The sequence below is a fragment of the Neopelma chrysocephalum genome, unplaced genomic scaffold (assembly GCF_003984885.1).
Source record: "Neopelma chrysocephalum unplaced genomic scaffold, ASM398488v2 Primary Assembly neopelma1_102, whole genome shotgun sequence".
Taxonomy (NCBI): Eukaryota; Metazoa; Chordata; class Aves; order Passeriformes; family Pipridae; genus Neopelma; species Neopelma chrysocephalum.
In genome coordinates this window covers 3,989,931-4,014,880 of record NW_020897765.1, presented here as the reverse complement: position 1 = coordinate 4,014,880, position 24,950 = coordinate 3,989,931, and the positions used below count along the sequence as shown (strand labels likewise).

The following is a 24,950-nucleotide window of genomic DNA, read 5'->3' as shown; positions in this document are numbered from 1 at the left end:
ATATGCATTTCCTAAAGAGTTTAGTTAGAATTCCTGACATATTGATGTCTTGATGGTTTTTAACCAAATGATAATGTTTTTTATTGACTACATTTTATCTTCCTTACCTTTACTTACATGCTATGCTTTGTAGAGTCAAATTAATAATCAGGCAGACTAATATCAGTCATGCATAACGGCACTATTAGCTGACTATTCATAAAAAAACTCAAGTTTTACTTATTTTCTGGGGATTTCAGATGAAATCTAGTGTGTTTCTTGTTGAGCAAAAGACTTTATTGAGACCTCTAATTTTATAAAGAACCAGGACCAGCACAAAAAGCTCATTTTAAGTTGAATATGTTTTTTTCAGATAAATGGATTTCTTTACTGCTTTTTCTCCATCCTGCTTTGTTTAAAACAGTGGTTTTCAACTGTGAGTGATAGTGGAATAAAGATAATATATAAAGAATTTGCTCATATTTTAGTGTTACAAAATATTTGGATCTACAGAAGAGGAACGTGTCACTTGGCACGCTGCACGAACAGCTTGCATGAATTTAGGAGGAAACCTGGCCACTATCCCTAATGAACAAGTGCAAGGTACTGTGTACAGTTTTGCAGCAACTAAATGAGATGATATTTAATCTTTACAGGTTGGCTGTTGTATTTGAGTGAATATGAACTGGTCTGAATAATGATTGTACAACTGACTTCTGTTCCAAAACATATAATTTTTAGAAATTTGCAATGAAGTCTTCACCTGAATCTACCAAATTTTAATGTTGGCTTTTATATATATATATATATACACACACACACACACACATATATGTGTGTGTGTGTATTGTCCTGACAGTGAAAATAGTGGGTTTTTTCCTGCCTACATGTGATGCTAACTAGACCTAGTAATTTCCATTGCAAACAGTGTGGTTTCACTAGGTGGTATTAACTCCCTGCATGGCTTTCCTATTAAATCTAGCAGAACACCTTTAGATCAGGATTTGTCTCTGGGCACTTGGAACACGTTTGACTGCTCATACTCCTACCCAGAACTCAGGACATAGATGTGCCACTCTTTTCACTAGAGGAGCTAGTGTTGTGTGAGCAAGTCTGTGTTGTAATCTGAGCAATTAAACAGTTTGAATTTAAATGGCTGGCATGAACTTAGTATTAGTTATGTTTTCCACTTGTGAAGATGGGAAGAATCAAACTTTCATTTTTCAAACATATTTAGATTATTATCCAAAATAATTTCAGCAGTACAGATTTCAGGTGCTTAGTTCATGCACAGGACTTGAATTCTATGTAAAAGAGAAATAAGCAATAAAAATATTAGCAGAAAACTATTGTAATTGCTGGAAGTGAAGGTGTAAAGGCTTGAGTTCCTGTTACAGTTTCTGGCAGAACAGCAATGGCAAAGAAACCTACAGGCTTCATTCCTGGAAGAGTAAGTTGCATATGTTTAAAAATACTGAGGGAAGGAGAACGATTAACAGGGCGGATAGAAATTCATCTATTCTTTGCAGAGGGAAAAAACCTCATAACAATGACTGTAGCAGTTGGCATAAGCCATGATATATTCACTTTATCAAAATGTTCGATGTATTGTGGATTAGTGGGTTGCTGAATGCCAGCTGACCTAGCCTGCTCTATTTGTGAGCTAGCCATGTAAGCTAAGACACATAAGCACCCTCCTGGACTGTGTAAAGCTTTGGTAACTGATTTGCTTGTTTTGTTGGGACTTATCTGAAGCATGTCACTTGTGATTCGGTTGCCTGCTAAGGCAGTGTAGGCTATTGCCCAGGCATCCGGGGGGGGAGGAAACACCCTTGCTGTTCTAGAACAGCTCTACTTGGGCAGATACACAAATGGAGGTGCTCAGTGGTGCTGTTTGGCATCATTGCAGGGCAACCACTCAGATGGGACTATAACAAATGTATGTGATCCCCATGGCTGTATATTTCTAAGTCAATAGTGGGAACGGGATTCAAAAGTGCCTTGTAACATTATAAAAACCACTTCTGTCATGCTTTTGGGATTTGTCCCAGTAACAGGTTAGGTACTTAGCTGAAGTATTTTGCCCAAAGCCACAGTTATATATCTGTTTTCCTGTTCATCAAACTCAAAAGTCACCTTCTTTTCATCTTACCTTCTTGTGTTGAGAACAATGGCATGCTATGTATTTCAGAAAACATATTCAATATCACTGATCTCACTGAGGCCAAATATTTAAATTGTCCTTCATTAAAATTATTCCTCTTTGCCTTTTTTTCTACTCTAGCTTTCCTCACCTTTCATATGAAAGATTTTGATACAGATACATGGATTGGATTAAATGATATAAATCATGAAATGAGGTTCCTCTGGACAGATGGAACAGGAGTTTACTTTACAAACTGGGCCAAAGGCTTCCCATCAGGACATGGGAATTCATACTCATATGATGGCCAGGTAAATAACAATTACAAATTGTTCACTGAAATTTGATTTTACAGAATCATAGAATCACTTAGATTTGTAAAAATTCTAAGATCATCAAGTCCAACTGCTAACCCAGCACCACCAAACCATGTCTTTAAGTGCCACACATACACATCTTTTAAATATCTCCAGGGATGGTGACTCAACCACTTTTCCCCGGGCAGCCTGTTCGAGTGCTTGACGACTGCTTTGATAATGAAATTTTTCCTAATATCCAATCTAGTTGTGCCAATCCCTTTGCACAACTTGAGGTCATTTGCTCTTGTCCTATCACTTGTTACTGGAGAGAAGAGACCAACATCCATCTTGCTTCAGATTACCGTTACGCATTTTTTGTGATTTCAAACATGTTCCTCCTTGTCTCACTACTTTCATACTTTTATACATGTCAGACATAAATCCAAGTAGAGTGAGTGGTTTTGAGCCCTTGTGCAGTTGCTATATCAGTTGGTGACAGGATCCATGGGGTGCTCATACAAGACTTGCTTCAGTTTTCAGTTCTCTGCATCCATGAAGGTTACAGTTGTGACTGAACTTTGCAGGTTTCTCAGCTGGCGTGTAACTTGCAAGGGGGCATTTACAGACTTTTCTCTCAAAGAGGGGTGTCTCACATAGAAGCAAATAGGCACATTCTGTCAGTCACATTTGCAGGAAGGGCACGAGTCTATAAAAAGACGTCCATTCAGTTGTTACAAGAAAAAAAAGAAAAACAAAACCAGTCGAAAGTCACTTCCCCTATTTCCCTGTCAAACAAACTGATCTGATAGGTCACAGAGTTCCTATCTCTGATCTTACATGTTTAGATAGTTCTCTACTCTGGAACTACAGCACATTATAGTACTAGCTCTATTTCTCTTGACTGCCATTTTCAATGTAGAAATCTTATTTTGATGTATAATATCCTTTTTCCTGTTTTTGAAAGTATCACCTGTGAACTTCTTGTCTCTAAGGGAGGAAGAAAACAGGGAGAATTTGGAGTTTAAAAGAAAATATCTTTAAAATGTCACTTCTGAAAATAACAATGTATGATTTTCTCTTTTTATGTAAAGTAGTAGGATTTCTATGAAGTCTTACATGAAAACTTATTAAGTCCCTATTTTATAAATTTCAGATTTATTTTTAAGTTTGCTTGATCTTTGCACAAAATGTTATTATAGTTAACAAAATACTATGCAACTGTTCAGTTTGAAAGATTTAAATCTCAACACTTTTCACTTGCAAGTGAAGTATTTATCTGTGCATCTCCTCCTGGACAGAAAAAAGTGAACAAGTAAATAGAATAAAATAAATATGTATGCTTCATTGCACAAAACCATTGTACCCATGCAGGTTTTTGCATTCATCAGTATTTGTTTAATATGTGCTAAGCTTGGTTCTGAGGTTCTGAAGCTGAAATGTCCTTGTGAGGGTGGTACTGACAAATAAATGGCTGCCTTTGGGCAGGAGCCATTCTAACTGCTGAGTGTACTATTACAGCTTGCAACAATAAATTCGAAGAGGCTGATATGTCTGAAATGATGCATTGTTCATTGAGGGTCCAGGGTTTTTTCTGGGGCAAAGTTAATCAGTCTTTTCTATAATAATTGATCTCATTTCTCTTTCAATTATCTGTGACTCCTCTCCATGCTATATGCCTGGAGATTGAGAATACTGCAGTTTCTCTGGTCTGCTTACTCACCCCAGTGTTGTGCAAGAGAAAGCAACATTAAGCAATCTGTGAAGTGTAAGAGGAATAGAACTTCCACATCATAAAACCTCTGTTCTTAAATGTTACAAAGATATGAAAGTAAAATTACAGTATTATTTGTGTCTGAAAATGTAAAAGGGAGAAAAAGTTTTGTATTTGCTTTTTCTAGCTATTAGTAACTGATTTTATATCTTTTTGCTTCGAGGCTGATTGTGTTGTCATGAGAAACAATCCTATTAAGGAAGCAGGAAAGTGGGCTGATCTGAGTTGTGATAACAGCAGAGGATATATATGCCAAATTGATGCAGGTACTTGTCATTTTAGTTAAAACACAGTCACACCTCATGTTTTTTTCAAGGAATTGCTTAGCTGTCTGAATTTCAACATAATTTCACTTCCAATAAAGATAAATGCACAAATTGTTCTTCAGGCAGGAACACGAGGGTCATATGTGTCAGAGGTCCAGTTAGTCATTACTCTCACCTGACCCTTCCCAGCAACTGCTGTGTTGCTATCTTCCTGAGCTGGAATTTGTATCTGTATCTTTGGTATGACTTTTGTTCCATGATTTTGTCATTTTCTTAATATACTGGCTTTCAAAACATGTTTTGGAAAATACTTGTTTGTACACGTAGCATGAACTGTCTGGAGTGACACCGTAACTCATCTGCACTGAAGTTGAGTGAAATCACCTCCAAAAAAAGAGACTATAAAGCACTGAAAACCTCTAAGTATATGATTGATTTTTAAGAAGTGGTCTATTGTGAAGTTTTTAATTTCTTGGGCACAAAAAATACCTGGAAAACAACACAGTTTCTGCAAAACCTTTCATTTGATGAAAAATATTTTTTAAAGAAATTATGAACTAATTATGAATCATTTCAGCAATCCTATTCTTGAGAACTATACAGAATGCTCCTTTACTGCTTATAAGTGATTGCTTTAAGCAGCTCTTTTCCTTTCTACAGCTTTGTAATTGATTTTTACTACTACTGCTGGCTTAAAGAACAGTGCATCTAACCCATGCTGATTATAAGTCAGGGAATATGAAATCAAGAAAGAAGATCTTTTTTTAATTTTATTTGAAACCACTCGAAATCATAATCCCCTTTTGAACAAGTATATCGGTCTTTTTTTATCCTTTATTTTACAGATGCTGCGTTTCTGCCTTCTACAAGCTTATCTCCATCCAACCTTGTCCGTTATGGTAACAGCAGTTATGTGTTCATCCATACCAAAATGACATGGGAGGATGCTCAAAAAAACTGCAAACGTGATCAGTTTGACCTTTCCAGCATCTTAGACCCCTACAGTCATTCATTCCTGTGGCTGAAGATATTAAAATATGGGGTGCCTATGTGGATTGGTCTAAATAGTAATGTGGTAAGAACGTTAAACTAATTGTTTACATATTGGTCCTAAATACTTTTCTGTATTATGGATCAGAATTCATAGAATCATAGAATCAACCAGGTTGGAAGGGACCTCTGAGATCATCAAGTCCAACCATTGATCCACTTCTGCTGTGGTTACTAGACCATGGCACTAAGTGCCACATCCAGTCTCATCTTAAAAACCTCCAGGGACGGAGAATCCACCACTTCCCTGGGCAGCCCATTCCAATTGCTGATTACCCTCTCTGTAAAGAAGTTCTTCCTAATACCTAACCTAAACCTCCCCTGGCATAGCTTAAGACCATGCCCTCTTGTCTAACTGATAGTTGCCTGGGAGAAGAGACCAACCCCCACCTGGCTACAACCTCCTTTCAAGTAGTTGTAGAGAGTGATGAGGTCTCCCCTGAGCCTCCTCTTCTCCAGGCTGAACAGCCCCAGCTCCCTCAACCTCTCCTCACAGGACTTGTACTCGAGTCCCTTCACCAGCCTTGTTGCTCTCCTCTGGACCTGCTCCAGCACCTCAATATCCTTCCTGAACTGAGGAGCCCAGAACTGGACACAGTACTCCAGGTGTGGCCTCACCAGCCTCTTCTATTAATATGATTAAATTGTATATATTACACATGCTTTCCATGCTATTTCTGTAATATTCCACTATGTGCACTTCCAAATAAGATATTTTAGGCTATGATCTTGAAATATCTCTTTGTATAATGGTCTATTTGGTATAAAATCCACATGTTTTAAGATGTACACAGTAAAACACTTATTTTAAATAAAATACCTAATTTTGAGAAATATAATAAGGTGGTCTTACTATGACTATTTAAACATTTTTAGGATAATTAGCAAAATAATTACTTGGTTTACCTAGTTTAATTTTATTTGTCTCCCCTCTCCCAGTTCTTCAATATTTTGATACTTTCTGCATGTTAAAATACAACGCTTTTTCTTCTTGGCACAGACACTTATCCCACACTCACTCCATTTGGCTGAGCACATGAAAAAAACAAATGATTGAGCATAACACACCACTTCCTAAAACCCAAAAGATTCCCCTAACATTAATCAACAGGATGAATCACTGAGTTCACCAGCTTTGGTGGAAAATGATTACAGTTTTAAATGCACTTCAAGTTAAAATAATCGACGTGTCTTGAAATTTGTGGGGAAACAGATAGTACATAAATTAGTCATCCGAATTTCGCTCCCACAAATTATTTTAAATGAAATTCTTATTAGTTCCACATTAAAAGTTCAGAATTAACTCAATGTCACCTACTCTGCATTTCCTTCTGCTGAAAAACATTTGTTGCACTGCTATATTTCTCAATGAATTGCTGCTTGTCACAACAAAAGTTTCAAAGATGGAGCCATTAGTATTAGTTCTTGATTTCTAAAAAAAAACCCCAACCTTCTGGCACAAGGTACTACATAGACAGGCATTTGACTGATGAAAGAACGGTTAATGCTTAGAGTTTAATCATTCCAGTTAATGTGTTTTGTTCTTAGACTGGTGGGAGTTATGAGTGGATTGATAACTGGAGGATGAAGTATACCAAATGGGCTGAAGGGGAGCCAAAGCAGAAAATAGGCTGTGTCTATCTAGACATTTCTGGAGCCTGGAAGACAGGATTCTGCAATGAAAGTTACTTCTCTGTTTGCAAAAGATCCGACGGTAAGAACTTCAATCTGATACTGCAATCAGTATCTCTTCAGATATGCCAGGTTTTATTTCTAGAGTTAAATAGAAATCATTAAAATTTACTTAGATTGGATGGGGTAGGCTACCCTAAAATGAGGGCAAACACATAGTAAGAAAGGGTTAGTGGGACTGTGAATAGCTATCACTTGCCAACAACAATGTTAGATATATTTTTCAAAGATAATTGTCCTGTCATTCTGCTATTGAGTAAGCATGCCAATAAAACCCCTCAAAAATCAAGAGGCAATGAATGTTAGGGACTAGTCATATATTTTTTTAACTTTTTTTAAACAGTGCAAGCTCCCACCGAGCCCCCTCAACTTCCAGGAAAATGCCCTGAATCAGAAGGGCACAGGTCTTGGGTCCCTTTCCGAGGTCATTGTTACTACTTTGAATCTTCATCTACAAGAAACTGGGCCCAGGCATCTTTAGAATGTCTTCGACTAGGTGAGTATCCTCCTTAACCAGCACATCTTTCTGACTTGTTTTTCCTCTCTGTGGGAAGCCGAACATGTGATATGCGGTTTTTGTGATTTCAAGGATGGTCCAAGTGTTGGAGAAGAAAGTTGCATCCAATTATTGCCTTAATTTGGGAGGTAATGGAAAATAGCGGTCTACCAAAGACACGCATATGGGACCAGGCACGTGAGGAGCTTTTTGGCCTGGAGTGGAGATCATGAAAGTGGAAAATTTGTACTTTGACCCTGATAGGAGGTAGACAGCCTCATTCACAGCAATCACTAGTGCTTATTTTAATGGAATTTTATATCTTTTTTATTCTTGATCTAATTTCTCCCTTGATTATTGCAGTTTTATGCCACTGTAATGAAAGCTATAGCTCTCTAGGCTGGATAATCTATTAGTGAACTAGGGTTGTTATACAGTTTCATTCTCTCAACCTCTTTCTCTGGTAAAGGGATGCAAATTTTGTTATGCTGGGCTTCATATGTCTGTAGCATTGTTGCTGATAGCATTGGTGGCAATGTGACTTTGGTGTCTGACCTCCCATTAGATTATGCAAAGATCTTGTTCATTTTTTGCCAGTGGAACGGAATATAGATTTTTCTTCACTAGAAGTATATCTTGACATAAATCAGGTGAATTGCACCCTAGGCCTTTGCTGATAATAAACCTACCAGTGAAACCCATGTCAAATATAGACACATAGACCTGGATAAGACTCTCCCTCTCTCTGCTGGTACTCAAGTTCATTCCTGGGTTCTCATGAACTCATATATTGACAGGACAATAAGAATGCTTTTCACTGTGATACTGATATTTCTAAGAGATTTTTCTTCCCCTGTGTCTCCCAGGTGCCTCTTTGGTCTCAGTTGAAGATTCAGCTGAAGCCAACTTTCTCACCTACAGCATTGAACCCCTTGAAGGGAAAACATCAACTTTTTGGACAGGAATGTACAGAAATGTGGATGGTAATTTCTTTAATTTTGACATCTTTTTGTTTAGTGAATAATTGCCACAAGCTGTTTGACATAAGTGTTGAAAATTTCACATTATACTTCTGTAATACTTAAATGGTGAAATTAGAAAAGGTAATGTATTATCCTCACAGGAGAAGCTGGTCAACTTCAGTCAAGTGATAACCAATAATATGTAACAGAAAGACCAGGTACAGAAACTTCATTTTAGAGGAAGAAAAGTAATTCATAACAAAGTAAGGCACAAAGGAGCATATAGCAGAGTAGAGACAGGACCATACTGGGAGTTGAGCCATGGTTCCTCTCAAACATGAAGAGGCCCTGAACCCATGTGCTTTTCATTGAGATACTTCATTTTTTGAGCTACAGAATAATGGGACTAACTTCACCTCTAGTCTTTGGAATCACCATCCTGGAACCACTAGTCTCTCACTTTAGTTACAGCTGGCCCTCAGAACAGCTTCTCTTCGAAGATGGAATTGTTCAGGTCTTTGGAATTGTGTATCACAAGTTTTTATATTTTCTGCCTCACTTTAGGGAGGGTAAAGCAAGACAGAATAGAAAACAGGCTGCTTTAATTAAATTCTACATTTGCTGATTATTACATTTTCATTAATACAATTAGTATTCAACTAAATAGATACTTCTGTCTTTATGGTAGACTTAAAAGTTATTTCAGTCTTGCAATGTTCAGGCTAAAATTTCCAGTATAACTGTCAGAGGCAGGGCTGCAGAATAGTTCAAGTGATTTGAGGTGGGGTTTTCTTGAGTTCTGGAGGGGATTTTAACAACTGCCTACTCAAGCACTTCAGTGACAAACTGCTTAGGGAGAAGACAAGTATTCAGTTACATTAAGTGAATCTTAACCAGGAAAAGTGAAAGTTTTCAGTAGAAGAAAGAATTTGAAAGTAGTGATTTATAGGCATGACACACAAAGAAAAGCTGGGGTTTACTCATGTGGTTAATTGACACAAAACAGGTTTTTAAAGTGCTTCTAGAGCTGTGCGGAACAATACAGTTCTTAGAGTAATCATAAACACAAGAGCTGCTTTAGCTCTTCATTATATCACTAGATAATGATTATAGTGATTTCAGCATAACTGCATAACTAAATTTCATATCTTCATGTACATATCCAGATTGTATCTAGATGTCATATTATGACACAAAGAGTGGCAGGAATTTAAAAACAAACAAATAAACACAAAATATGTAGAATCTTGTAAGAAAACAGAATACAGCTTTCATGCTGAGTCTAAGAATTTACTTGAGTAAAACTTGGAGTCACAAGGGGCACATTTATTCTAAATAAATATCCCTATTAAAAGAAAGAAAGAAAAAAGGAACAGGAAGGAAGAGACAGAAAGTCCCAGCATAGCTGTACAACAGCGATCACAAGATTTTTGAAGCAGACCTATAAAAAGGAAAATTCTGTGTGTAAAGCTTGTGGAAAGGAGCAGAAACTGAAAAGAAAATTGGACTTAGAAAGATTTCAGTGTAGGCTTTGAAAAGAGTAACACAAAACCTCCCTACAAATTACTGAAATAAAGAGCATTCTGGTGAAGCTAAGTTATATTTTGATATCAGTTGTTTCTATAAACTGAGTAAATAATTTACGTTACACCATTGCAATAAATTGTGGGAGATACTTTAAACTGCTTTCCCTTTGTAACATTATAAGCCAGATTGGTCTGCTATTTTAAAAAAAATTTGCATAAAAACTTAGTGGCAACATGTGTCAGAACAAGAATGTAAATGGTCTAGTGGTTTGTCTCCCATAGTGGCAACAGATAAATTTCTTCAGAAGGCAATAAATGTGGAGAATGTGAAGATGTCAATAAGGAAATTAATTTTATCTTTTTTCCCTATATTTTTTCATCAGGAGAATGGCTGTGGCTAGACAACACTGCAGTGAATTTTGTCAACTGGAATGTAGGAGAACCTTCTCCTCAAGAAAACGAGCACTGTGTTGAAATGTACGCAGACTCTGGGTACTGGAATAATATCTATTGCTCTTCCTACAAAGGCTATGTTTGTAAAAAGCCAAAAAGTAAGTGCTGCATTTATGAATTTGTTTTTTGTATGGAGTATGCTCCTTGTACATTAGTATTAATACATGGCCATTACACACAATGCATTTTAGATGGCTGGTTTGAGTTTTTTAAAATGCCAAATGATGCACATTTGCATGCCAACAAAAAGAGTAACTTTTGTCAGTAAGTTGAAGTTCTGACCAGTGCTCGAGTCTCTTTAGAATTGCTTTTAAAGGAACACATTTGTATTTTAACTGTACCTAGTGTATGCACTTAAGGAGTTTGCATGTTCTTTATGGATAATGGTTAAGTAATCACAGTGTAAGTACCGTGCCTTGCATACACAAATTTGTTTCATCTATATGAAAACACGTTCCTCAGGGTATCCCCTCTGCTCCACCCAGGAAGTACATTTTGCTTATTTCCCTCTGGCATGCACTCTCATATGCATTCATTTTCTGAGTATGAAGTACTGTTTCTGTGATTTGAATAATTATGAACTGAGAATTAATTAACAGTTTGGGATCTTTTGTCTCTGTTTTTCATTCATTCATCTTTTCACAACAGGAGAACACAAAGCAAGTAACATAGTTTGAGCGCTAAACTGAAAATGTCCTGAAATAACTGAATGTGCAAATTTCACAGCTAGTGCACCCGTGTTCCTAAAAGGCATCATAATAATTTCTTTCGGCATATATTGCAATATCAAAATCTCTTACTAATGTTTACTGAGAAGAGTGAAATGCATGTAGTAGCTGAAATATACTCATTTCCTTTACAGTCCTGGAAATGAGAGAAATTCTGCTGTCCTTTCTATAAATGTGCTCTCGTAAAATTATTCTTGCTTACTCAAATTCTTGTAATAATGACTGTATCTTCTACAGGAAATACTGCAAACTATCTGATATAACCACCCATTCAGAGTTTACTTATCTGTCTTTTTACACTGTGATTGACAAAAAACAGGCACTTTATTTTCATTCTCTATCTAGAATATTCATAGATGTAGGTAACCAGTGTTAAAATCATTCCTTTTTGACCATTTAATTCAGCTGTTTGTGCTGGTACTGGCATTTACCAGTTTTGATGCTGAGCCATTTCATGCTGAAGCAGATGAAAGCTAGTTATTTTTTTCTAGAATTAGCTTCAGCCAGTCTAGCTTACTGATCTGGAATGCCATGGATTCAGCCAATGTCAGTGTCACTGCAAGGACTATATAGTCATTCACTCAAGAACAGGCCACAATCTAGTCCTACATTGTCACATATATGCAGCTTTTCTTGGCACAGTTTTGCAGAACTGTGACAATGTTACCTTTGCAGAATTTAAACAAATTATTAAATAGCTATAGACTATGGGATTTTAGAAGCCTGGTTTTACTGAGCTGTCCTTGCTGTGGCTGGTTATGTTTGCTGTTTTCTGAAGAGACTGAAGCACAAAATAAGGACTGAAGTATTCCCACTGAATAGATGCTATTTTCTGTTCCATGTATTGAGATAATTTTTACCAGAGTAATTCGAAATTCTGTAGCAGGTTTATTCCATAAACTATCTATTTTTATTTGTAAGTGAGGAGTTATTTAGCCTGGAGAAGAGAAGGCTCTGGGGAGACCTTATAGCACCTTCCAGTACCCAAAGGGGGTCCACAAGAGAGCTGGAGAGGGACTTTTACAAGGGTCTGTATTGACAGGACAAAGGATAATGGCTTTACATCAGATTTTAGGAAGAAATTCTTCACTTTGAGGGTGGTGAGACACTGGAACAAGCTGTCTAGATAAGTTGTGGATGCCCCATCCCTGGAGGCGTTCAGGGCTGGTTTGGATGGGGCTTTGAGTAACCTTACCTAATGGAAGGTGTCCCTGTCCATGGCAGGGGGTTTAGAACTAGGAGATCTTCAAGGTCCTTTCCAACCTAAACCATTCTATGATTCTTTATAGTGTTCATGGTGTCTCACTCTCATTTTTTGGGAATGGTAGATTCATATCCCTTAATATGCTGCTTGTTTAACACGTAGGTAAGTTTAGCAAGCAGTCACCTCATATCAAACTCAAGAGCAATGTGCATACCATACATTATCAGTGCTACACCAAACTTGGTCAATCAACAGTTCTTGGCGAAGAACAAGGAAGAAGTGTCTATGTTATAATATTCCAAAAATTGTCAAATCAAATGAAGCAATGCAACCAAAGTTTACCTAACGTCAGTTTTTCCCTCCTATTCCTTCTTGCATTTCTGAGACTGTTTTTACACTGTGCTTTTGGACATAAGGTATCTTCACAAAACCCCAGAACCACAAAACAGCTGAGGCTAGAAAGGACTTCTGGAGGTCATCTGGTCCAACCCCCTTCTCAAAGAGGGACACCTATAGCCAGTGGCCCAGGACTACGTTCAGATGGGTTTTGAATATACCCAAGGATCCAAATTCACAGCCTCCCTTGTCAGTCTGTGCCAGTGTTCAGTCACCTTTGTTATGAAAAGGCATTTCCTGATGTTCAGAGGGAACATCCCGTGTTTCAGTTGGTGCCCACTGCCTCTGTTCAGTCACTGGGCAGCACTGCAGAGAAGATTTCAGTGGTAAAAATAATTTGAATTTCTGAGCTCACCTTTTTTAGAATGAAACATGATGCATTGATTGAAGATTTAGTTATAGACTAATTTTATGTCCACGTGGGAAAATACATATCTTGATTTTAAACAGTGGTTCGGTTTTCCCAGCAAGCCAGATTTTTTTGGTCCAGAAAATGAAATTTTAAATGAGCTGCAAACATTTTAGTTTGGATGTTTAGTTATCTGCTGGGAAACTGAAGTTCATGAGTGATTTCAAATGTCTACGTAGGTAAGCCATTAAGGTCTCTTGGCAAACCAAATTCATTATACTTGCTATGTTTAGGTCACAAATACTGTAAGAATTTGTAATTATATTGAGGATTACGTTTGACCATGTTTATTCTGAAGATGCTGTATAGATTTTCTTGTGGTTTTACCCTGATGTCTGGATCAGTCTCCATGGAGTTTTTGATGTTTCTTCTTTTCTGCTAGTTCACGTAAATGACTACATATGAGACCAGAATACGCTAGACCATTGTGCTGGGCCTTAGGTTTATATAACTTTGTGTAAACTAAACCAAAGTGTTTTAAGTATTTAGTGCCTTGTATTACCATATATTTATCTGGACATGATTTTTAGTATGTTCCAAATATAGAAAAAAAATAATGTAGAAATAAATAACCTAATAATATAAAAAGATAATGGTTTTTCAATATTTTCAAGTGCCAGCAACTGAAATGCTGCCAGCAACTGAAATGTCACCAGCAGAAATACCTACAATGGGTAAGAATATTTTCATTCAAGTAGGCAAAAACTAGTCCCATATAAAATCATAAACAGAACAAATCCTATCCTGTATTATGTCTTTTACATTTTCTGATATACTTGATTCCTAGGAGTATATTGTTTCCTAGTGGTATATACTACTATACAATATACTCCATTTGGTGGCAAATGCAGATTTAAAAAATAGTAATTTGTGATAAAGCATGAGATGTTGACAACTTAAAATCAATTTATTTTATGCTGCTGTCTTTGTCTCTTTTTATTTTGAAATTAAGTGCTTTTGCTTAAAATATCATGCATTCTAAAGAAATTGTTTCCAGTAATCAGATAAAGAGTATGTAGCATTCTCTTGATTTCTTTGTATTTGTTTTCAGCAATGACAACGGATAAGAAGGCTCTTATTCTGAACCATGGTAAAACAGGAGCTGTAGTTATTGCTGTTCTCCTCCTCCTAGCTGGAAGTGGCCTTGCAGGCTATCTCTTCTACAAAAGAAGAAAGAATTGCTTGCCAACAAATGACAGCTTTGAGAACAATTTGTATTTTAATAGTGATGGATTTCCTGGAGCTGGTGACACAAAGGATCTTGTGACCAACATAGAACGAAATGAACATGCAACACTGTAATGTAATGTAATGTGTAATATAAAATGTAATGTAATAAAATAAAATGTGCCTTGTTTTACTAAAAGTATGCAATTAGAATTAAGCCAAAGGTATTTCTCATGTGCAATTGCTGTAGTAGCCTGTTTCAGTGTGTGTATGATGTCATATAAGGAATTACTTTCTTTTAGATATTGTATAAGGTGTAAGATTTCATATCTCAGGATTTCATATCTCAGGATTTGATGATCACACTGGTGAGTGTGGGTCTTAAGAAAAGAGATAATGTTGACTATTAAATGGAACAATAGAAATGGATGCAATAAAGGAAGTAAAACTTCCAGTTGAGGAATGCTGACAAGATTTCAAATTTTTGTATCAGATTTATTTCAAACCATGCCAATGAACAGATGCTCAGTGCTGTTCAGCAAACATCTCTCTATTTCTCTAATTCTACCATCTTTCTATGTGGGGAAAAAACCCTTTATGATATTTCACTTCCCACAATTTCACACAACACAGAGAACCAAGTATGTAGTTCTTGTAGTTTATGTATTCTAGGATTTAATCAGGTAAAATCTGAGGGCAGGCCTCTGGAATGGAAAAGTGTGGTTGATGTTAACTGCCTGAGTTTTGGCTGGCCATAAATGGGTTTTGTTGGTGACAGGTGATGAAGGTCATGGCCAAAATTCCTTCTAATGAGCACAACAGTTACTGAGGAGGGGCAAGAATGTTGCCTATATGTGTTCTGAGGGTTTCTTGGAGCATTGGGTAGCTGTTGTGGTGATGGCATTTGGTACTGCTCTCCTATGTCTTCTCAAGCAGCGTAGGTTTGTGGGGTGTGTGCTGCAAGAACAAGCAAGTCAAGAACAATTTATCTTTACTTATGTAATAGTTACTACTGATTTTATTTACTCAAAAATGGCTAGATCAGCTACTATTTATGGAAGTCTTAAGATTCCCCAGTGTGGAGTTTATATTCTTAATTTTTGTAAATCCTGTAAAATGTGAATCATGCATGATTCCTCACTTGCACAAAGGTTTACAAGGTTTGATTTTGTGGCTTCAGGTTTTGCTCTGTGAAATAAAAAGTAACTAGCTTTCATTTTTAAATAGTTTTTCATTTTATAGTTTTGTCTGTATAAGACACTGTAAGAGGATAAAGTGAAAAAGAAGATACCACTGTGGAGACATTCCACCAAAACTTGTGACCAAGTATTATATTAACCATATTTTCCTGAATCTTTCCCAGGATTATCTGCTTAAAGCTAAAACAAAAATGTGAGTTGAGTGCTTAAGTAAAAAATCTCAAGTTACATACATGTGTAGGTAAGATGGGAAAATTTGTCTCAGAACTCCTTTTCTCTGGCTCCGCTCCCTTTCTCCTGGTTATTTCCTTGCTCTGTTCCTATTGCTGCAGTTTTTTAAGCATGTTTTCTCAAGGAGCAGTACCTCTAATGGTTCTTTACACTATCTGATGTGGCTTGTGTGCCAGAAAGCTCCTGACTGACTGATTAATAATGTTAAGGATAATGTTGTTTCAGTTATGTGGGGAGGTAGTGCCAGGTAGAATGATATGTGAATGGGAGAATGAAAGGCTTAGAGACCCTGACTAGAATGCCAACCTCCCTGTGCTGGCTGTTGAGGAAAGAAATACAGTCTCTACCCAAAAGAAGTTTCACCAAGTGATTCTTCCAGGTAACATTTCATCCCATGTATATATGCAAAGGTATGGTTGGAAAGAAGATAAAAATTGAGGGGATGTCTCATTTCTGGTTCTTTACCATACTTACCAGATACATTGCTAAAAAGTATCAGGGAGAGAATCCAGCTACTGGAGCCTGGATAATTCTGAGCTCATTCACCGCTTTATACTGCCTGAAATCCACCATCATCTTTGAGTTGAAGAGAATTAAAAATGCCATGCTAGTTAACAGCTGGCAGTAGGTGTAGCTGGTTCTGTGAAATGCTGTGTCAGTTCTGCTCTCCTGTCCAAACAGGTACAGAAAAAATAGAGGAGATTGCGAATAAAAAGCTCTACTGTGAAGATGGAGCTACTTAGCTTGCTCACTTTATAAAGAGTGTGAGTGAAAAAGACCACAAAGATTTTTGGAAGAGGAGAAAACGTAAGCTGCATGGCTTGCTGTCCCTCCTATTTCAATACAATGGAATTGAAGTAAATGTCCCATTAAAAAGATAAAGCATGGAAGCAGTGGCATTTACAGCACAGGAAATCATTACAGTTCCATGTAGTAAGCAGAAGATGAGCACTTCACACAAACCCTAATAGAAATTTTTGAATGAAAGAGAAACAAACAAGCTTGAATACTTTAACCAATATCTAATTAACATAAGATTAAATGGAAGGCTTTTACCTGGTAGCTGAGATGGAGAAACTATGTTGCTCTATTTGACTGAAAAAAAGAAATGTGTCTTATTGGATATGACTCATGGATGCATTATAATTTGATACTTTATATATTCTGATCCTTCACCAACTCTTTCAACCATTTTCTGCTACTGACTGCTATTCCTAGTGAGATCAATCCATTGCCTTAGAACCGAGGTGTTGTTATTGTGATCTCTTATTTTGTCTCCTGAGTAGATGCCACTACTTAGGGGAGTTTTCAGGCTGTATGTTGCATCTATATACATTGATAGAGGAATTGGGTTATCACTTTTCTGAAATATTCTTGCTGTAAAAACAAGGAAAATAATTCCTTCATAAACAACATAAAGCATAAGTGATTGATAGAAAAACAAATGAAATTTTTAACTGATCACTAATAATTCATATCCATAATCAGACGCTGCCAATATTTCTTATGTTTGATCAGGCAGTTTAGGTAAAGGAAAGCAAAAAAAATGTTGATTATGTAGCATGAAAATATAATGTGAAAGTGCAAGGTGCTTTATGTTTCTCTTTCAGTATGTTTTGAGTCTGTCTAGAGAAATGGAAAGTTACTCTCTGAGTTTTTTTTTTAGGCTAGAATGTTTCTAATGAAGTTTAGAGTATGTTTGTTTGGTTTTTTTTAAAATTTTTACACCATGTTGGAAACTGATTATGCTACATGTGGGGATTTCAGATTGAATCAGGTTATAGCAGCTAATTGATCACAAAATTACTTTCGGATTTTAATATAAATGTTTTTGAAAATGAGTTACGAACCTGGATGGACTCAGCCATGCATATCTGTGGGCAGCTGAGGAATGACTTGATGGCAATATTCAATAGTGTGTAAAATTTTGTCTCTTTGCACATTGCTGTATTTCTTGAAATCCTTATGTTCAATTCTCGTTTCCCCTTTTCTCCAAAAAAGTTAGAACTTCAGAAGAAAGGTGGTGAATTTGCACACTGTGAATGTAACTTCCTGCCTGGGAGCAGAGATTGTCAAAGGAACAATGCTGACTCAACACAAAACCCAGCAGTCTTTGTTCCTTGCCACTTCTAAAATGTTAGGCTGTGTCTTGCCAAGGGGCAGATCCTGGAGTGCATCTTTGCAGTCCTCTGGTTTTCTTTTCCACTTTGTGGGCTGTGATGCAATCTGCAAACACTGAGATAAAGCTGCCTGTAGTACGTTTCAGTCTTTCTCAGCTTCTCTCAACAGATTGTCAATACCAGTACTTCACCAAACACTGATCTTTCTTCAGAACACAAATAGTTTATTTTTCCTGTTGTAATTGTACTTGTTGATGCCCAGTAGCTTTGGAGATCCTGCGATGTTGTATACAGCAGAACCACAAGACACATTTCTCCTGTCTAAATAATAAATCTGAGTATTTTTTTCCATTTTCACATCTGGACCTCCTGAACAACGAAACAAGGAAAGTTGGAAAACTGAGGTTGTAGAGCACTCTCATGTTGGGGAGTACCAGAATGCTTGACTTCAGACTCAGTGCAGCCATCCTTGCATACGCATTATAACTTACTGAGTAACTGACCATCTGCTGCTTTGTGGAGCAGCCCTCTCTTTTCTCCCACTTTCCTCAGGTCTCAGCATCCTTCTCAGGTTCCCATTCTTTGAATGCCTTTTTTCTAGCTGTGCCTGCTGGCCTTCAGGTCCCACTATTCTCTCTCTCTGTTATAATTTTGTTCTACTGTAACTCCCTGTGTACCTTTTTAAACCCAGTGGGTCATTTGTCTGCATCTGAGTTAAAGTAATAGAAGCAAGATTTCATATCTTCATGTGGGTGTCCAGGGTTTTCCTTGCCTGCAACAGCAGCAATTTTGCTGCAAATACAATTTTGGGGAAGGTATCACACACCAACCTCTCCTAAAGATAGGGAAAATGAAATTCTTTGAAGTCCATAAGCAAAAATGGATGTAAAGTTTCCACAGAACTGCCTTTTCTCTTCCCTATACCCTGTTTATCTAGCTCTTTTACCTATCATGGAGAGACCTTTTTCAAAGTAAACCTCAGAATTTTGTCAGAATGCCTGAAGGGTATGAAGTTTAGGAGGTGCAAACTTTCAGAGACCAGTAGGACAAAAAACTGGCAGTATTCCTTATCAGTTTAGTTTTCCTTACTAGCAATAATTGAAAATCCAGTCTTTTCCAGTTTCAGGTTCTCTTCTTCCTAGAATTGTATGGTTTCTTTTCCAAATTTCTTCAATCACTGCTGTCAGTTTGGTACATTGCTCCTGCATATAGTCACAAATGGAACCAAAGAAGGAATTGGTGCCTCCTGAAGAGCACAGATCCTATTTTCTACAGTTTTTCTCTTTTCTGTGGAATTATAGACATGGGAAATTCTGGTTCCCTCTGATTCCAATGTCATAGTTACTTGATTTGCATGGTGTCCCAGTCAATTTTTTACAGTACTGCATTGCACTCTGGCTTTTTCCTTTTTTTTTTTTTTATATATATATAGACAAATCTTTCTTTCCTTTTTTACTTATTTCATTTATTTCTGGAAAAGAGATGTTAATGTCACCTTTTTATAAAAATAATGGTTCTGACTTATAAGGTATGTCTTAAAAAATCCACACTAAAATGTTACCTATTAGATCTCATATTTCCATGGCAAACTTTTATACAGCAGAGAAACTAGATTAGAAAGAAAAATTTATTCATTAATAAATTATTTCAAAATTACTCATGTGACATGACACAGTTCCTTATTTGAAGCTCAGAACTTCCTTGTATCTGTTGGGTCTTAAAAAGGGTTTGTAAATCCACTTCAGCGCAGAGGGGTTTTCTTGCAAGGCACTGATTTGGTCTTCAGCATCAATTCGAGGTGAAGGGCAGAAAAGATCGAAATATTTGGCCATGTCTGTCTACTTGACCCTGATTTTCCTTCTGTCCATTAGTACATCTCTTCAAACATCTGGTAAGTGTTGGTCTTCTGCTGAGAGTGGAGGTTTTCAAGTTCGTCTTTATGGGTTCTTAATATCCCTCTTGGTGGGCAGTGAATTTAAATCTAGTCACAGAATATAATTTGAAACAATTTCCTTCAGCTCTGGAATTTGGTGTTATCTGCATAGGCATTCTCTTTCCTTAACCCAGTGTTCAAGGTGGTGTACGAGTGACAGGAATATGCCTACAGATGTGGGCATAACCCAGGCAGTGCTGATTCTTGAAAGTGAGCGAGCTGAATGCAGGCAAAAGCTGATCTCAATTTACTCCATTGGGGGCTAGAACAGCTCAGAAGTACAGGGCACGGACTCAGCATGCACAGAACTACTGGCTGATGCGTGCTTTAAGTTTCTCAGACATCTCATATAGACCACAACATATCGATCACTGCATATTGAAATTTTGTTTCCAAGCTGACAGCTTTAGGAAGGCCCTTAAAAACTTCTGTCCATCAGATTTCACACACTCCTACTGCTGACAGGAAAACAAATGATGCCGTGTCTTTCCCCGTTCCCCTGGGAAGCTCCCAGGTAGAGCACTCTGGGAGTTCCGTGCTATCACTTGGATGGCAGCAGCTTGAATGCCAACCTAATCCACTACAGGACAATTTCTTCTGTGCATGCTTTTGGGTGAAACCAAGCTGACTCTAACCCATCCTCTGCCAACCTTCTCAAGAACCACTGCAGCAGGAGAGCTGTGCCAGGGGAAATGCCATCTAGCTTGTTCTGGTCTGTAGACTTACAGAGCAACAGCTCTGAAAACCTGGCAGCTCCCAGATGGGAGGGGTTATGAAGCCCCACTTAAGTATTCCATTAAGAAATCTTGGGTAAAGCTCAATGGCACTGCAGAGTGAGTTGGGTGATGTTGCCTGTCACTTAGAAAGAAGTGAAGGGATGCAAAGTGAGCTGCAAAAATAGTCAAGATTTGGAGGAGGCTGAAGTTGTGGCCCTTTTTTTGAAGCTGGTCTTAAGAAACAAAACCCTGCTGTGCAGTGTCTCACATTTCTATTTACAAGTGTAGCTATTAATGGCACTTAGGATACTTACTTAGCTTAACTGTGCCCAGAACTGATGATGCTGCAAGTTGTGGGTTCCCTCCCGAGAAACTTACAAATAAAACTCTGTGAAGAAATGACTTTTTGCACAGCTGCCAAAAATTTCCAAGATAATTAACCAAAAATGAAAAATACTCCACTTTCTTGATGAGCTGAGAACCACTATGTCATTCTGGCCAAATATAAAAATGGTTTAATTTTGAGTTATGTAAACCATTTTTAATAGCTTTAAAGCAAAAAGTCCTCTTACTTAAAGAATTAAAGCCTATTTAATATGCTGTGGTGGAACTTTGAAGAAGTTATGAAATTTAATAAAGGTTTTTTTTGATATGCATTTTGAGACCACTCTGCTTTAAGGAGGAATGCAAAGAAGAGTAATTTTTATTCAAAGAGCTGTATTTTCAGCTTCTGTGTTGTTTTCATTTTAAGAATATTTTCATGAATATCCTTCCCACTGATGATTAACCTCCCTTGATTTCTTTCTCCATGAAGTATATATATATTTTTTTTTTTTGGTAGCAGAGTGTCACATAGGTATTAACTAACTTTATCTCCTAAGAAAGCTCTCTTCAGATGTTTGCATTATCATTTTATTTTATAGGTAGTGGAATATTTTCAATCTATAATGAAGATAGCAAGCTCTGTGCCCAAGCCCAGAACTCTAGCTCAGTCATAACTACCACCTGTAATGAGCACGATGAGTTTCAGAAGTTCAAGTGGGTCTCTGCCAAACAGCTGCTGAGCATGGCACTCAAGCTGTGCCTGGGAGTGTTCACGAAGGACGACGAGGCTGCCATCACCTTGGAATCCTGTAACAGGACAAATGAACTCCAGTGGTGGGAATGTAGAAATGAGACAGTTGCAAGCTATGGCAAGGATTTATTTCTCAACTATGGCAAAGGGAAGGGGAAGAAAATCAGGCTGTCCAAAGGATCAGGCAAAGGGAACAGGTGGAAAATCTATGGAACTGCAGACAGCTTGTGCTCTCAGCACTATGAGGGTGAGTACTGAAAATTCCTCTCTATTTCTAGGTAACTTGACTACCCCTATCTATAGAGTGTTCTGCTGTCTGCTTGACAGCTCCATTTTCTTACAGTGATATCGGTAGACGAGATAGCTACAAATGCGGTGTAGAAATGAAAGGCAAATACAACTGGATACTTTTTGGCAAACATAACTCTACACATTTCTGCATAACTTGTTAAGTGCAATTCTTTCGAATGATAGAATAAAATTACAAAGACCTATGATGTAATCATAAGGAAGAATGGGAATTCTGTTTGTACAGCAACAGCAAAAGGAAATCCATGACTGTTTCAAAATATGTCTGATCAATTTGTAGAAGAGATGATTGTGTTGTATTACTTTTTATTGTTGCTATTACTTGATTTGATCATGTGCTATCTCTAAGAAGTTAATTTCCAGTTAACATAGATGTAATCCACCATTAACAATATTTACCTAGTGTTTCCCAGGCCCAGTAAAAAGAAAAAGTAGGAAAAAGCAAAAGGAGAAACAGTGCCTAATAGTTTAGGATGCAATAAGTCTTAACACTCTGACAAAGAACCATTGGAGAGTCAGATCTCCATTTCCTACATTTTTATGGATCTTGGGCTATATAGAGTGGCCATCAAGTGATCAAACTGCTTTTTTTGTGACACTGGTAAGTTGGGAAGTTAAATAACAAGGGATTAAATTTTTGTAGTACCCTACGACTAGTCCATCAGGAATGAAGCTTATCATAATTTTGTACCACTAACAGCAAATTAGATTGCATAGCAATGGCAGGGTCACTTCCTAGCAGAGTCACTTGCAAATTTAAGATATAACTCCCTCTCATGAAGACTAATAAAAATATTGTGGTATCTCCTTTCAACATCTTTTCCACCATACAAGGAAAAAGAAAAAAAAAGAATGTAGACATCATTCAAGGACAGAAGTAGGTATGCAATGGGAGAAGCTGAGTCACAGGGACCTCTGACACAGTAGTCCAGAAAGCAGTGACATGAGGATATTAGACAGAAATTAGTTTGAGGCCCAATTAAGTGTCGTTTGAGAGTTTTAATTCTGAATACTCTGCCATAGTCATATCTGATTGGCACAACAGCCTTGTAAAGGTTTGGAGTAACAAAATACTGATATGTTGAGCTCTGCACAACTCAGCTGTGTCTGTGGAGAGCTGCCTGTGGGTGTCACTTGGGTGAACATCTAAAACCAACTCGAAGTATTGATTTATACTTTTCTCCATAGATATCTATACACTGGGAGGAAATGCCTTTGGTGCACCGTGTGTGTTCCCTTTTAAGCTCAAGGGTAAATGGTACGCTGAGTGCATCCCTCGGAGTGATGATGCAGACTCTCTCTGGTGTGCAACTTCTTCAGATTTTGATAAGGACCACTTGTTTGGAAATTGTCCACTAAAAGGTAATTTGTAAAAATTTCAGGAAAGGTGTTAAGCAAAAGTTTCCTCCACTGACATGGTCAAAATCTTGGGATGTGGAAGTAGCATTGGACAGCAAGCTGAATTTGGTCTAGCCTAGTTCACTGGTGAGGTATACAATGCTAAGTGAAGTATCTGCTCTTCAGTCTCACTGCTCTACAGTGCTCCTAAGACTGCTATATATGGGGAATATTCTGAGAGTGGTGACTGGGGCTGACGAAAAAAGGAAGAGGAAATCCCTATGAGTAGGTGAGAAGAAAGTCAGGACAAATGAAAGGCAGAAAGAAGTGCAATGGATGAGGAAGGTGAGACATAGGGAAGCAGGACACAGTAGTGCATCATAGGATGGAGGAGAGAACAGGAGATCTGTAGTGAATGGAAAGGTGCAGCACACAGGCAGTGACTTTCACCTGCTTTCAGTGCTCCAGTGCTCCATATAATAATAATAATGGCCAGTCTTCGCGAACGAAGATTTGGGGAAAGGTCTTTTACCTTTCCAGCCTGCGCAATGGATTTTTTAGGTGAGACACAGCCTGCGCTGAACTGAGCCCACCCTTTAATCCTAAGGTTCATCTGCCGGGGCCAAGCAAGCTTGGACAATGGCAGTGAGGTCCTCAGGACGTAGGTTTGTTTAGAGTGACCTTCTCATAGATGGATGGCCTCACAGGGCTAACGAGCTACCATCTGCCCGGGGGACTTGGGATTCGAACCCGTGGTCGCAGCAGTGAGAGTCCTGCATGCTAACCACTAGGCCACCAGGGGTCCCCAAGTGCTCCATATACTTACAAATCATCCAACGCAGCTTTCCAATAACCCTGGCACAAATTCTCTACCCCTTCACCCTCACTTCATGCCTGATTGTTTGGAAATGATAATTTCTGTCATGTTGGGAGTTCTGGGAGAGCATAAGAAGAGTCTGAAGGTAAGACTCTTGTTTGTAAGGTGAAATAAGTCTTTATGTGATTAATATATTATTAATATTTAACAGAAAAAGCATATTTAAGTGAGGAAAAATGTATGTTAAAAATTATCAAATCATACGGTTATATAGTTTTATTCTGCAACAAAGATTTTACTTTCTGAGTTAGCAAATATGATTATTTTGTCAAATTGCTGCTATCATTTTTTATAGACACCACCCACAATAATCTTTGGAAAACAAATCCTGTGACAGCAACCCGCTATCAGATAAACTCGGAGTCACTTTTGACATGGCACCAAGCAAGAAAAAGCTGCCAGCAGCAGAATGCAGAATTATTAAGTATCACAGACCTTCGTGAAGAAATGTATTTATTAGGTAAATAAAAAAAAAAATTAAAAATAATGCTTTGTTTAAAATGTAGGTCAGCTCCAACAGCTCTAACATGGATATTTATGTTTGCCTTGCGAAAATAGGTCTCATTAACATTCTTAAAAGAGCATGTCCTTTTCTCACAAAAAAGATATTA

At 37.6% G+C, this 24,950-nt stretch overlaps 2 protein-coding genes across 3 annotated transcripts in view; both read left to right on the top strand.

The window, feature by feature from the left end:
- LOC113973510 (macrophage mannose receptor 1-like) overlaps window positions 1-15,015 on the top strand; it is a 60,557-nt gene extending 45,542 nt beyond the window's left edge. For both annotated transcript variants that reach the window (XM_027695682.1, XM_027695683.1), the window contains exons 21-30: window positions 468-582; window positions 2,264-2,433; window positions 4,356-4,458; window positions 5,304-5,533; window positions 7,057-7,222; window positions 7,544-7,696; window positions 8,563-8,679; window positions 10,568-10,735; window positions 13,989-14,048; window positions 14,426-15,015. In XM_027695682.1, coding sequence (XP_027551483.1) covers window positions 468-582; window positions 2,264-2,433; window positions 4,356-4,458; window positions 5,304-5,533; window positions 7,057-7,222; window positions 7,544-7,696; window positions 8,563-8,679; window positions 10,568-10,735; window positions 13,989-14,048; window positions 14,426-14,676 — 1,533 coding nt within the window. In that variant the 3' untranslated portion in view covers window positions 14,677-15,015. The remainder of the gene's footprint in view (window positions 1-467; window positions 583-2,263; window positions 2,434-4,355; window positions 4,459-5,303; window positions 5,534-7,056; window positions 7,223-7,543; window positions 7,697-8,562; window positions 8,680-10,567; window positions 10,736-13,988; window positions 14,049-14,425) is intronic.
- A 4,599-nt stretch (window positions 15,016-19,614) lies between these two features.
- The window catches only part of LOC113973485 (macrophage mannose receptor 1-like), a 30,426-nt gene continuing 25,090 nt past the window's right edge, over window positions 19,615-24,950 (top strand). Inside the window, exons 1-4 of the mRNA XM_027695631.1 lie at window positions 19,615-19,982; window positions 21,664-22,062; window positions 23,313-23,486; window positions 24,635-24,799. Of these exons, the coding sequence (XP_027551432.1) occupies window positions 19,922-19,982; window positions 21,664-22,062; window positions 23,313-23,486; window positions 24,635-24,799 (799 nt within the window). The 5' untranslated portion in view covers window positions 19,615-19,921. The remainder of the gene's footprint in view (window positions 19,983-21,663; window positions 22,063-23,312; window positions 23,487-24,634; window positions 24,800-24,950) is intronic.